The 12,771-nt window shown below is 52.8% G+C and overlaps 1 protein-coding gene across 6 annotated transcripts in view; it reads left to right on the top strand.

The window, feature by feature from the left end:
- Positions 1 to 12,771, top strand: part of GPSM1 (G protein signaling modulator 1) — a 65,700-nt gene that overhangs the window by 40,234 nt on the left and 12,695 nt on the right. For 3 of the 6 annotated variants that reach the window (XM_005493241.4, XM_014271445.3, XM_074556689.1), the window contains 2 exons: positions 1,267 to 1,337; positions 3,594 to 3,764. In XM_005493241.4, the coding sequence (XP_005493298.2) occupies positions 1,267 to 1,337; positions 3,594 to 3,764 (242 nt within the window). Of the gene's footprint in view, positions 1 to 1,266; positions 1,338 to 3,593; positions 3,765 to 7,807; positions 8,328 to 9,106; positions 9,465 to 12,771 lie in introns of those variants that run through there. The other 3 variants (XM_005493242.4, XM_074556693.1, XM_074556690.1) reach the window with 3 other exon arrangements.

Below are 12,771 nucleotides of genomic sequence, written 5' to 3'. Positions count from 1 at the left end.
CTTTATGGCTGCAAAAGCAGCAAATCCTTTCAGGGTGGTGAGGGGCACAGACATCAACTTCAGGTCACTTTTGGCCGAGCTGTGATGTGAGTTTGTGACCCTTTACTTATTATTTAAATAATAAATAAATTTGTTATTTATTTCTCCCAGAAGGAGCAAACTCAGGGTAGGAAAGCTGCAGTGTTGGAATACAAGGGGATCTTATTTGTGGCCTTACAACTCCTGAGTAATTGCTGTGGTTGTTTGGCGCATCTTTGATTTCAGTTTTCCCCCAAATGTGCATCAGCTTTTCTCTAACCAAGGGTGATTTGCAGATAAAAGACCCAGGTATTCTGAGCTTCTTGTGAAGCTGAGCTCCTCAAAGCAGAGCTGTCCTTGGAGCTGGTGCAGTTTGGATCCAGCTGTGGTGGCATCTGGAGCCCTGGCTGAGCTGGTGGAAGAATCCCTGGCGCCTTTTTCCATTTAATCCCCATGCTGTGCTTTCAGCCAGCCTTGATTGGTGAATTTTGTGCTTTTTCTCTGTTGTGTTTGCCCAGTGAGCAGCTCTGGGGCCATTTGGTGCATCCTGGCTGTTTGTCAGCAGGGCAGCAGCAGCTGGAAGGAGCTTGAAGGGAAACTGGAGGTAAAGAGGGTTTGGAAAGCAGGAGTAGTGAACTGTGTTTCACCCACTCTGTTGTTGTTGGAATCAAACATCAAAATCTTATGAAATCTCAAATAAATATCATAAATCCTGCCAAGTTTTGATTCCTCTTTCAGGTTCAAGGCAAGATTTTGTTCCCCTTAAGGCTGGGCCTGTGATAGAACACATTTGCTCCTTCACTTAGTTTTGCAGCCTCTGTGACTGCAGAGAAAAGCTCAAAGTTGAGTCCCAGAAACATTCTTTCAGCTATAAACATGATGATAAAGCAGAAAATCCACAGACGTATTAAATTGCCCCTTTGTTACGATTTTTCTCAATGCCAGTCCCATGGCTTCTGTGGTTTAGGGTGAGGTTTGTAACTCCTGAATTGCAGAGACCTTGTCTGAGATCAGGGTCCTGGTGTGACCTGGCTGCAGCTCAGTGGCCAAAGCCCCACAGTGCCCTGTGACAGAGCTTTAAAAACACCCAAAACAGAAGGAAACAACCACAAATTCTAATCTCAAGGCCAGCACAGCTGCATCATCCCACCCCTTTGACTTTTAGCTAACCAGAGCTGGTTTGGGTTCTCTCTTTGTGACATTTGTGTGTGGGTGACACCCCCGTGATGTGAGAGTGCTGTTTTGCAGGAGCCAGGCCAAAGAGACTCCAGAGGAACAGCATGGACAGCTTAGACCTCCTCAAGTTCCCTTCTGAAAAGGTAAGCAAAGATGTCTGGGCCTCAGAGATTGTCTGAGGAATCTGTGCACAGATTCCAATTGGTTTGTTGTTGCCTGGCTTCATTTGCAGGGAAATATGCAATTAGCAGATATCACTGGAGTCAATGGGATTAACCAAAGAGGGTTTCTAGAGAGCTTGGAGGGGAGGAACAGCTGCTCTGATTCAAAAGGCACTTAACACTCAAAGCTGGGAAGTCACTTCTGGGCTTTTTTTGCAAAAGCAGCCCTTGATTGGAAGGATCATGGTGAGCAGCTTAGCCCTGAGTGGCTGCCAGTGCCTGTCACCCCATGGAGGGACACAGAGGGCACACACAGGACATGGAGCACTGCAGGAGCACAGGGTTTGTCCCAGGGTTTGTCCCAGGGCGTGCTCTGCTCCTGGGAATGTCAGATCTGAGCAGATCAGAGTTTGCTCTGTGTCCCAGGGCTGCTCCTGCAGCAGCTGGAGGCTCTGAGCCCTCCCAGCCCCAGGGATCATTTCAGCCTCTCAGGAAATGCTGCTGCTGCTGCTGCTGCCCAGGGTCAGCCTGTCCCTTCAGAGGGATGGCCAGGCCTGCAGCCACACTGCCTTTTTGGGATGTTTCTGGCACAAATCATCCCCATTCACCCAGTGCTTTCCAGGCACAGCATTTCCAGAGCTGTCACAGAGAGGAAAAGCTCACCCAAGCTGCAGGTGGGTGCAGACAGTCAATGGGATAAAACCTCAGGCTTTATCATTTAGGTACCATTCAGGTACCTAAACCTAAATGGTACCTAAACCATTTAGGTACCTAAAAATCCCAGCAAACACTGGGAAGGCCAGGCAAAAGCTCCTCCCTGAATGAACTCTCTTTGGAAAATAAATTCCAAATGTCCTGACGTGTTTTGATCAATTCTCCCCTTGGCTATTTTGGCTTTTGCTGCTCTCCAACATGACTCCATCTCTGGGTGTCGATGGCAGGGACAGCAGTGCCCAAGGTCAGGGACATTGGCTGGTGTCCCCATGGAGCAGCAGAGCCCTGGGGGCTGCCCAGGGGCTGGGCTGTGTGTGACAGGCTGTTCATGCTGCTCTTGGCTGGAAATGCTGTAAATATCACTCAATAGCTCAGGCAGGCTCGGGGATTCAGGGTGCTGTGGGAGGATGGAGCAGGCAGGAGCTGTGGGGTCAGGGGGAGCTCTCCTGTTCCCTGCAGGGTCCTGGGCGGGCTGTGAGGTCCCCTCTCCCTCAGAGGGCTCTGGGTGCAGTTCCTGTGCTCTGTGCCCCTGGGAGAGCTCCTGGGCTTTGTGCTGTGCTGGGAGTGAGGAGGAGCAAAGGGTGAACCCATGGACTGAACCCTGAGCTCTCCAGCATCCTCTGGGGGTTGTCTCTGCCAGAAATGCCTTCTCTTTCTCCTCTGCCAGAGCCTTCAGAGCCAGCACAGCCCCCTGGTACCCCACTGCCAGGAGCCCCTGCCCAGTGCCTCTCTCAGGGCTGGGCACAGGAGCCCACCTTGGTTCTGAGCTCCAGCACTGCAGGACCCTGCTCACCCTGCTGCCTCCAGTGTGTCTCTCACTCCTGCATTTCATCTCCTCTGCTTTTGTCTCCCAGCCTCTTGTTTATTCCTTTGTGTACCAGACTAAAATCTCTTTGTCACCCTCTGGGTTTCACCCTGGAGGTGCCCACGTACTGCAATTGAGTCATCTCTCCTGCTGTCATGCACTGAGCACTGTGAGGGCTCCAGCCAAGGCACTCTCCAGCTCTGATTTCTATTTCTGTGGCTGCTTTTGAAGTTGTGGACACTGGCCTGGCTGTGCTGGTGCCACCAACATGGCAATGAATCGCTCCTTCCTTCTCACTGTTCCTCTTTGGGATCTGTGTCACCTGTGTTTCCCCACACCTAGGGTGTCAATCCTGTACTTTAATCCTGTGTTTCAGCACAGTGTTTCCATCCAGTGTTTCAATCCTATACTTCAATCCTGTGTTTCCATCCTGTATTTCAATACTGTCTTCCAATCCTGTGTTTTTGTCCTGTGTTTCAATCCTATGTTTCCATCCTGTGTCCCAATCCTATATTTCAATCCTGTGTTTCAATCTTCTATTCCAATGCTGTATTTCAATCCTGTGTTCCCATCCTGTGTCCCAGTCCTGTGTTTCAGTGTCAGTGGGAACCCTGAGCCCCAGCCCCACGTTTCCTGTGCTCCTGTGCTGCTCTGTGGGTGGATCTCCCCCAAACCCCGAGGCAGGCCTTGCTGCAGTGACTGTCTCTTGCTTTCCCAAGGAGCAGAATGGGGACAGCCACCACGTGGGAGAGCTGAAGATCTCAGGGCAGGAGTTCCTGTCGCTGCCTGCCAGGACGAGGAGGCACCGGGAGCACCAGGCCAGCTCGGAGAGGAGACCCCAGGGAGCCCCCCTGGATGCTGGGGAGCTCAGGGGCCAGGTGCCACAGTCGGTAGGAAGATGATTTTAATTTCAGTGGGATGATTTTAATCTCCAGTGCTGATCTGGGAGTTCCTCATCTTTGATTTTACCTCATTTCCAGCCGGGTGTGAGGGTGGCAGTGGGGATTTCTGGCTGGAAAGGAGATTCTGTAGCTGTGCTCTGTTTGTTGGCTCTGGGGGCACCTATGGGCAAATCCTTTTGTGTTTTTGAGCCTCAGCATCACTGTCCCTTTAGCAGAGCAGTGGAACCAGTCTGCATCACAAGCTGTGTCTCTGTGGTGACATTTAAACCTTCTCTGGAGGGACAGGAGCCTTTGGCTGGGCTTAGCTGAGTTCAGGATTGTCAGGATGCGATGCCTTGAATTCCAGAACAGCACAGCAGTTTGGGTGCTTTGTGGAGTGTGAATTGATCAGCTCCTGGGGCTCATGAGTGGGATTGGTGCTTTCAAAAAGCAAAACCCTTCCCAGGTCTCTGGCACACAACCAGAAGTGCTGCTTTGCTGGTTGCCTCTACCAAATGTGGGACTGTAGAAGTTGTACCTCATGTTCTGATCACACTGATGATCAATGTGCAGAGTGGTCTCTTGGGATTCATCAGAAATGGTAGAAATCATCATCCAGGAGCTTTTCCTTGGGAGCAGCTCAGATGGAGCTCATTTCCTCAGGAGCTGCCCTGGTGATTTCTGTGTTCTGCTCCTGTGTTGGGAGCTCTGATCAGTCTGTGCCTGTCTCCCATGGTGAGGATCCATGTCCTGGGCAGCTCCCCAGATGCCTTTGTGCTGTTTTAACCTGACAGTTGTGCTGGCTTTGGTTGATGTTTGTGGTGACACATGGCAAACACAAATACCAGGGAGCTTCCCTGCAGCTGTGCTGGGTTTGTCCCAGCCCTGGAGGCAGAGTTCACTCTCACAGTGAGAGATGGCACCTTCCTTGGGGCTTGGAGGGCTTTGAACTCGGGGATCTCAGGTGGGAGAGCCCCACACCCTCAGCTTGTTGCCAGGAGAGATGAATGATGAATGATCAGTGATCTCATGGGTGCTGGGAATATTCAGGTTTTTGCTTTACACTGGGTCTCTAACACACTGTCACAGTTCTGTGATCATGCAGAGATTCCAGATGGAGGAAATCCAAGCCAGAAAAGATAGGCCTAGTTTTGCTTTTTGTTTTTTTCTTTTTTTTGTTTTTTTTTTTCATGGCATTTTAGAAAAAGAGAAATTAAATATTTTCATGCTGGCTAAGAAAGAGTCAGAGCTGCAGAGCTTGGGGATGCTTGAAGGGAATTCTGGCTCTCAGTCCTTTGTTCCTCAGCTGTGGACCATGGGGAGAACACATCCTGCTGTACCTGTGTGCATGAGTGTGTGGACACATCCTTTTTTTACCACTGACATTCTTGACTTTCAGTTCTCTGGCCACTGGAGACCCAATTTTTATACTAACTGGGGTGTTTAAAATTTTTTTCAGACTTCTCTGAGCTCATTCTTGGTTCCCAACAGTGCTCATGGAAATGGTCTGCTGGGAAAAACATTTCCTGCAGCTCACAGGTGCAAACACGATCAGTGAGAAGGAAAACAAAGCTCATCTGAGCCAGAGAGGAGCCAGCAGCATGGGGGCACACAAGGCAACACAAAGAGAGAGAAAAACCACTTCTGCCAGAAATAGCCCTGTATTTTTAACTCAGACATTCAGGCAGAGCCCAAACAGGAGCTGGGGAGGGCATTCCTGAGGAGTGGGGCTGGGGCTGGAAATGGCCCTGTGGGGCTTTGCCAGCCTCTGGGGACCCCTTGGCAGCCCTTGTGGGGTTTGGGGAGAGGCCAGAGGGCTCTGGGGTCACTTCAGGGCAGCTTTGCTGTGCTGGAGCTCCCAGCTTGGCCAGGCTGACTCTGCAGCACGGGCCAGACCTCAGGGTGTTCCAAGCCAGCGTTGTCCTGTGGGTTTGCCACGAGCAGAGCAACCCCTCTGTGCTCTGCTGTCACTGTTGGAAAGCTGCAGTTCCATCCATGGGGGCCTTTGCAGTCAGAGGGAGCAAACCCCAAACCAGTGGGAGAGAGGCTTTTCCTGGTCAGACAACAACTCCCTCAGATTCCTCATTTTGCAAGGAGCAAAGCAAAAATTCTCTTTAATCCATTGGTAAACTGAGAGTCCTTAGTTAGAGGTGATCTCTGCAGCTTGATCTGAGGCTTTTTGGGTTGCCACAATCCCTGCTGTCCATGGCAGAGGAAAAGCTGTGAGCAGGGACAAAAATGAACCCAGGTGTAGTGATGTGACCTCTGGGTGAGCCCTGAGCTCCATCCCAAGGACAGATCCAGCTCTGAGCTCCATCCCAGGGACAGATCCAGCCCTGAGCTCCATCCCAAGGACAGATCCAGCCCTGAGCTCCATCCCAAGGGTAGATCCAGCCCTGAGCTCCATCCCAGAGGCAGATCCAGCCCTGAGCTCCATCCCAAGGGCAGATCCAGCCCAGCCCTGAGCTCCATCCCAGGGCAGATCCAGCCCTGAGCTCCATCCCAAGGGCAGATCCAGCCCAGCCCTGAGCTCCATCCCAGGGACAGATCCAGCTCTGAGCTCCATCCCAGGGACAGATCCAGCTCTGAGCTCCATCCCAGGGACAGATCCAGCTCTGAGCTCCATCCCAGGGACAGATCCAGCTCTGAGCTCCATCCCAAGGGCAAATCCAGCCCAGCCCTGAGCTCCATGCTAGGGCAGGTCCAGCCCAGCCCTGAGCTCCATCCCAGGGCAGATCCAGCCCTGAGCTCCATCCCAAGGGTAGATCCAGCTCTGAGCTCCATCCCAAGGGCAGATCCTGCCCTGAGCTCCATCCCAGGGTAGATCCAGCTCTGAGCTCCCATCCCAGGGACAGATCCAGCTCTGAGCTCCATCCCAAGGGCAAATCCAGCCCAGCCCTGAGCTCCATCCCAGGGACAGATCCTGCCCTGAGCTCCATCCCAGGGCAGATCCAGCCTGGGGAGGTGCTGGGGATGAGGTGCCTCACTCAGAGCCCCTGCACTCACCGCCATCCATCCCCTGCCTTTGTTTGCCTCCCTCTCCTCCCCCTGGTGTGCTGGGGCGATGCTGCTCTCCTGCCTCCCCCGGGGAGGCTCCAGGCCGTGCTGATGGCTGTGCAGTTGTTGGAGTTGGCATGGCAGGAGCCCTGGTGGCTGTCATTAGCGCTGGTGATGATGCTGCTGCTAATTACCGAGTGCTGGGAAACTCCCCTTGGGAGGAGGCGGAGGGGAGGCAGAACAGGGCATGGAGAGGAGCCTGTCCCTGTCTGTGGGGCCCTGAGGAGGGCTCAGCCTGCAGGAGAGGCCGTGGGGATGCTGGCATGGATGGGAGCAGCCATGGCCCAGCTGCTGGGGAAGGTAGGAGAGCGAGCAGGGCCCCTGTGTGACCGTGCTCACAGGGGTCTGAGGATGAGGATCTGACTCCATGTTTCACAAGGCTTGATTTATTATTTTATGATATATATTATATTAAAACTATACTAAAAGAATAGAAGAAAAGGTTTCATCAGAAGGCTGGCTAAGAATAGAATAGCAAAGAATGATAACAAAGGTTTGTGGCTCAGCTCTCTGTCCGAGCCAGCTCATTGTGATTGGCCATTAATTAAAAACAACCAACATGGGCCAATCACAGATGCACCTCTTGCATTCCACAGCAGCAGGTAATCAATATTTACATTTTGTTCCTGAGGCCTCTCAGCTTCTCAGGAGGAAAGGATTTTCCATAAAAGATGTCTGTGACACCCCTGTGCCTCACACCTGCCTGCCACCCTCTGCAGGAGCTGCTGGTGAATGTGGTGCCCATGCAGGAGGCTCTGACCCTGCTGGGGCAGGCAGGGCCTTCCTGACCCTGCCCAGAGTGGAGATTTCCCAGCCCTGGCTGGTGGCACCTGCAGGAGAAGCACCAGCCCTGGCGGGTGTGGGGACGAGCAAGGCCAGGTCATGTTCACCAGGAGGTGTGCAGCTCTCCTGGGGATGCTCTGAGTGCCCTGAGGAGGATTTGCTGTGGGAGAGGATGATGAGGGTGAGGTGCTTTTGGTCCCATTTCTGCTCTGGTGCAGCAGAGCCCTGAGCAGAAGTGGCTGCATTAAAGCTCTGTCCCTGCAGCTGTGGGCAGCCAGATCCAAATCCCTCCCTGAGGCTCGTGCAGTGCACACCTTTCTGAGCTTCCTCTCTTTTAAAAGGAACATCAAAGCAGGGGTTTTGTACTACATGAAACTTGCAGACATCAAAGGCTTGCTCATAAATTTAACCCCTCTCTCCACTGTGCTGAAGGTCAGGATGCTCCAGCTTGGCCTTGACTCAGTAGCAGATGTGTTTGGGGGGTTATTAGAAGGTTGCTGGAAGGATGGGATTTTTCTAAAACTTCAGAAATATCAGAGATTGTGTCCTTCACCCTCCTCTGTGCAGAATGAGAGGGCCCATGGAGGAAAGGGGCTGTGTGTTCTGGAAAAGACTTCCTGGGACCTTCCCCAGTTCTGAGCCTGTGTTTGAGGTCAATGGGACTGAGTCAATGGGACTAAACCAATTTATTGTGCCAAGGTCCAACAGCTGGAGCAAAACCCATGGAATGAGGTAAGGATCAAACCCACCCCTGTCTGGATCTGTGCTCTGGAAATCCCTCAGGACATTACAGGGAGTGACTCCTCACCCTGCAGAGCTGTGCCCAGCCTCTCCTCAGCCAGGCCCATTTACAGGCAGGGGAAGAGGAGCTGTGTGTGCCTGCAGTGATGACTTGCAGGGATGGCTGCTGATGTGTTTAGACACTGAACGATTTTCAAGCTCTCTGCATCTCCAAACATTCCCTGGGACAAATGTTTTTATAAGGCCTTTTTTATGATGACAGTGAGAGGCAGCCATAAAAGAAAGGAATTTTTTTGTAGGTCATCCATCCCCACCCCAGAGGCAGGCTGCCAGAGTTGTTTTGGTGGTTTTCTGTCCCAGGATTTATTGGGGGATTGTTGATTGCAGGATGCTCCTGGTTGACTCTCTGAGGGTCAGCCCTGGGGGTTTTCTGTCCCAGGATTTATTGGGGGATTGTTGGTTGCAGGGTGCTCTTGGTTGACCCTCTGAGGGTCAGCCCAGGGGGTTTTCTGTCTCAGGATTTATTGGGGGATTGTTGGTTGCAGGGTGCTCCTGGTTGACCCTCTGAGGGTCAGTGGCAGGGAGCAGATCCGGAGGGTTCTGCCTGTCCCTGCTGAATCAGGGCTGTCCTGGCAGCTCTTGGCTGTCAGGTGTGCCCATCCCTCCCTGTGACTTCACTGGGAGCTGCAGAATGGGCTGGGTGGGTGCAGGGATGTGTCAGCCTTGGGGGCTGCTCATTTCCCTCCTTTCCCTGGTTGCCTTGTGCTGTTTGAGGGGAGATTGGCACTTCCCCAGTTCCTCTGGAGCAGGGCTGTGGGGTTTGCAGCCTCCACTGCACCCTCCCTGTTTGCACACCAGCCTGGTCCCTGCTCCATCTCTGTGTGTGAGTGCCAGAGCACTGGGGCAGTGCAGATCACACCCTCCCTCACCCACACCTCACTCTGCTCAGCTGCAGGGCTGTAATTACACCATCAGTGCTGGCCAGGCTCTGTGCTGTGAACGTGCTCTGAGAGGAGGGGAGAAGCCAGAGCCAGGCAGAGAGGAGAGGCAGCTGCTGCTAAATTTAAGGCTGTTCCTATGACACCTGGAGGCTGCTGTGCTGGTGTCAGTCCTCTTGGAAGTGAGCAGGTAAACACAGAGCCTTGTTCTCAGAGTGCTTTATCTGCCTGCTCAGTGCTGGGACCTTCCAAAGCGCTCGGGGCAGGGAGGCTGTGCTGGTTCCTGGATGTGCAGCAAAACCTGGAGAGCTCCAGCCTGACAGGTATGGGGAGGCTCTGCCAGGGATTTGGGCTCCTGGAGAACAGTCAGGGGCGTCTCCCCAGAGTCAGCTCAGATTGTCTGAGCTGTCCTTCTCTCTGAGTCTCTCTGTTGAGCTGTGGGGTTCTCTCATCTCCTGTTCTCTGCCTCAGGTGGGCTCCTTGCACAAGCCAGGAGAGGTGTGAGAGCTGCTCCCCCAAAGCTGGAGCTGCAGCACAGCCAGGGCTCTCAGGAGCTCTGCAGGGCCCTGACAGTCACTCTTCTGTGGGACTTCAGTCATGGGAGGCAGGGAAATAAATGGAAAAGCTCTGCAAAAAGTGGCTGCAGGAGAAGGTGGGGGGAGGCAGCAGCGTTTTCTGGCTTCTGCTGCATTCGTTGCCTCAGAGGCAAATTATCAGTTTCTTCCTTGAATATGAACAGCTGCCAGGTAATGAATTCCCCCTCTCTGTTTTATAATGGCATTAAAATTGGGATTTGCCTTAGTTTTCTCTGTAATTATCCAATGAGCCTGTGTGAGTGAGAGGGAGGCAGGGCAGAGCTGGCTCTGCTGCAGGCGAGTGTCGTGCCTGGGGGATGGAGCTGGGGAATGGCCCTTCCTGATGGGCAGATCCAGGATTTGAATTTGGAATGACCCTTCCTGAGGGGCAGATCCAGGATTTGAATTTGGGAATGGCCCTTTCCTGAGGGGCAGATTCAAGGGATTGAATTTCAGGGATTGAATTTAGGAGTGATCCTTCCTGAGGGGCAGATCCAGGATTTTATTCCAGGGATTGAATTTGGGAATGACCCTTCCTGAGGGGCAGATCCAGGGTTTGAATTCTAGGGATTGAATTTGGGAATAGCCCTTCCTGAGGGGCAGATTCAAGGTTTGAATTCCAGGGATTGAATTTAGGAATGACCCTTCCTGCAGGGCAGATCCAGGATTTGAATTTAGGAATGAGCCTTCCTGAGGGGCAGATCCAGGATTTTATTCCAGGAATTGAATTTGGGAATGGCCCTTCCTGAGGGGCAGATCCAGGGACTGAATTTAGGAATGACCCTTCCTGAGGGGCAGATCCAGGATTTGAATTTAGGAATGATCCTTCCTGAGGGTCTGGGTATTTCTCTGGTTGAGTATCAGGGCCTTCATATTCCATCCTAAACTGGCTCCATGAGAGGCCAGCTCTGGGGCTAGAAAACTGAAGAAAAGCCTCCTACAAAAGGAATCTGCCCTAGGAAGGAGGTGAAAGCTGAGCTGGCTGTCCAGGGCCACCCAGCAGACTCGTGTTGGAGGTCTGAAGGTCGATGAGCCAGGCTGGAGGTGACAAACCAAGCTCCCCAAAGCCATCCTTGACTCACTGTAACTGAGTTTGCAGTTATTGGCACTTTGAAACCCTAATTGAGGTCTGCTTTCCTCCTTGCACAACCTTTTCTCCCGGCAAACTGTCAGCCATCAGGTGGGATGAGACAGTAACAGAGATGTTACACTCACCATTTCCTAGAAACTGTCACTTTAAAGGGAACAGCACAGGGAAAAAAGGATGAACTGAAGCCAAGCCCAGAGAGATAAGCCTCCAAATGTTTGATTTCCCTCAAAATCTGGAACCTTTCATTCCTTTCTTGGGTCTCCGCTGTGCCTGGGGTATCTTGTACCTTCACACTTCTGGCCTCTGGCATTTATTAAACTTCACATGGCAGAAGAGCTAAAAAAATATCATAGCCCAGGTTCTCTTTGGATGTAAATCAGCCTAATTGGGCTTAAATCCCTGGAGCTGGGGTGACAGCAGATGACAAGGGGGGCTCTGGTGACTCGGGGCTGTGTTTGATTTCCTTGCACAGCCATCCCTGAGCTCCCAGCTGTGCCTGGGGGCTCTGCCATGGATGGATCCAGCAGGTCCCTGTGCTGGAAGAGCTCTTGGTCTGGCTGTGCTTGCTGGGGCTGCCTAAAGAATCCTTTTTGTACCAACAACGTGTGTTTGTCTTTCTGTAAATTCCATTGAAACCCAGGAAATGCTGCTGCTGTTATATTTCTGGGTTTTACTGGAGGACAGAGCTGCACAACCAGAGGCTCTGTCTGAGCCTTATCTTTGATTGTGGCTGTTTCAGGGGACAGGCTGTTCCTTAAATCAATGCTTTAGGATAGGCACTGTCCCATCCATGCAATGCTCTCCTCTGGATTTAGGGTGGCCTTGGGGTGAGCAGAGGCTTTGGGGTCTCTCTGAGCTGTCCTTGCCCTGTACTTGGGCAGGGTGCAGGAAACTGAGGCTGAGGGTCCTGCATGGCTGCAGGAGAAGGATGGGAATCCATGAATCACAGGAGGGTTTGGGGGCTGTTTCTTGGAGCTCTCCTGATAAAATCTGCGGTGACAGCAGGGAGGTTCCCCTGTCCCCAGAGGAGGGGGGCAGAATTGGAGGTGCAGGCAGCAATTCCCAGCTGGACAGAGGCTGTCCCTGGACAGAAGGTGTCCCTGGACAGCTGGACAGAAGGTGTCCCTGGTTTGGGCTCTGGCTGCAGGCTGGGCACAGCCTGTGTCAGGTTAACGTGGCCTCTGCTCACACCTCACCTTCAGCATCCACATGTTCCATTAGCTGTGCTATTTTTAAGCCTCCCTAGGCAGTTAACACCAATTAATCTAAAAAAGCCCAAAGAATGGTTTTTCAGAGCCCCTGGCTCCTTCCCCAGGAGCCCAGAGAGGGCTCTGAGTGCAGGCCTGGCTGGAGGGGCTCCCCTGGGGCGATGTGCCATTAGAGCAGGGCCCCAAACCATCCCTTGGATCCAACTTTTCCAGCCTGGACGGTGCTGTTTGTGCCCCAGGGAAGTTCCAGCTCCCTGCAGCGCTCAGTGCAGGGCAGTCAGTGCAGCCCTGTCTGGGAGCCAGCAGAGCCAGGCTCTGTGTGTGCTGGGTGCAGGAGGTGCCACTCCCTGGGACCTGCAGGAAAGTCCCAGGAGGATTTTTTTGCCTGTGTCTAAAGCTTGAATCCCAGTGTTCCCTGGAGCAAACCCCAAGCAGGGCGCAGCTCCATCCTGCCCTTTGCAGCAGCAGGTCCCAGAGCAGGAGATGCTTTTGGCTGATAGCAGAAGCTGCTCCTGCCTTTGCATGTGATTTTTGTCTTGCCTGTTTCAACTCTCCTGAGCAGGTCAGACAGAGCGTGGCTGCAGTGGCAAACCCACAGGCAGCAGCCCCAGCAGGGCCAGGATT

This window comes from Zonotrichia albicollis, chromosome 21 (genome assembly GCF_047830755.1).
Source record: "Zonotrichia albicollis isolate bZonAlb1 chromosome 21, bZonAlb1.hap1, whole genome shotgun sequence".
In the NCBI taxonomy this organism is placed as follows: Eukaryota; Metazoa; Chordata; class Aves; order Passeriformes; family Passerellidae; genus Zonotrichia; species Zonotrichia albicollis.
This window is presented reverse-complemented; position numbering and strand designations above follow the sequence as displayed.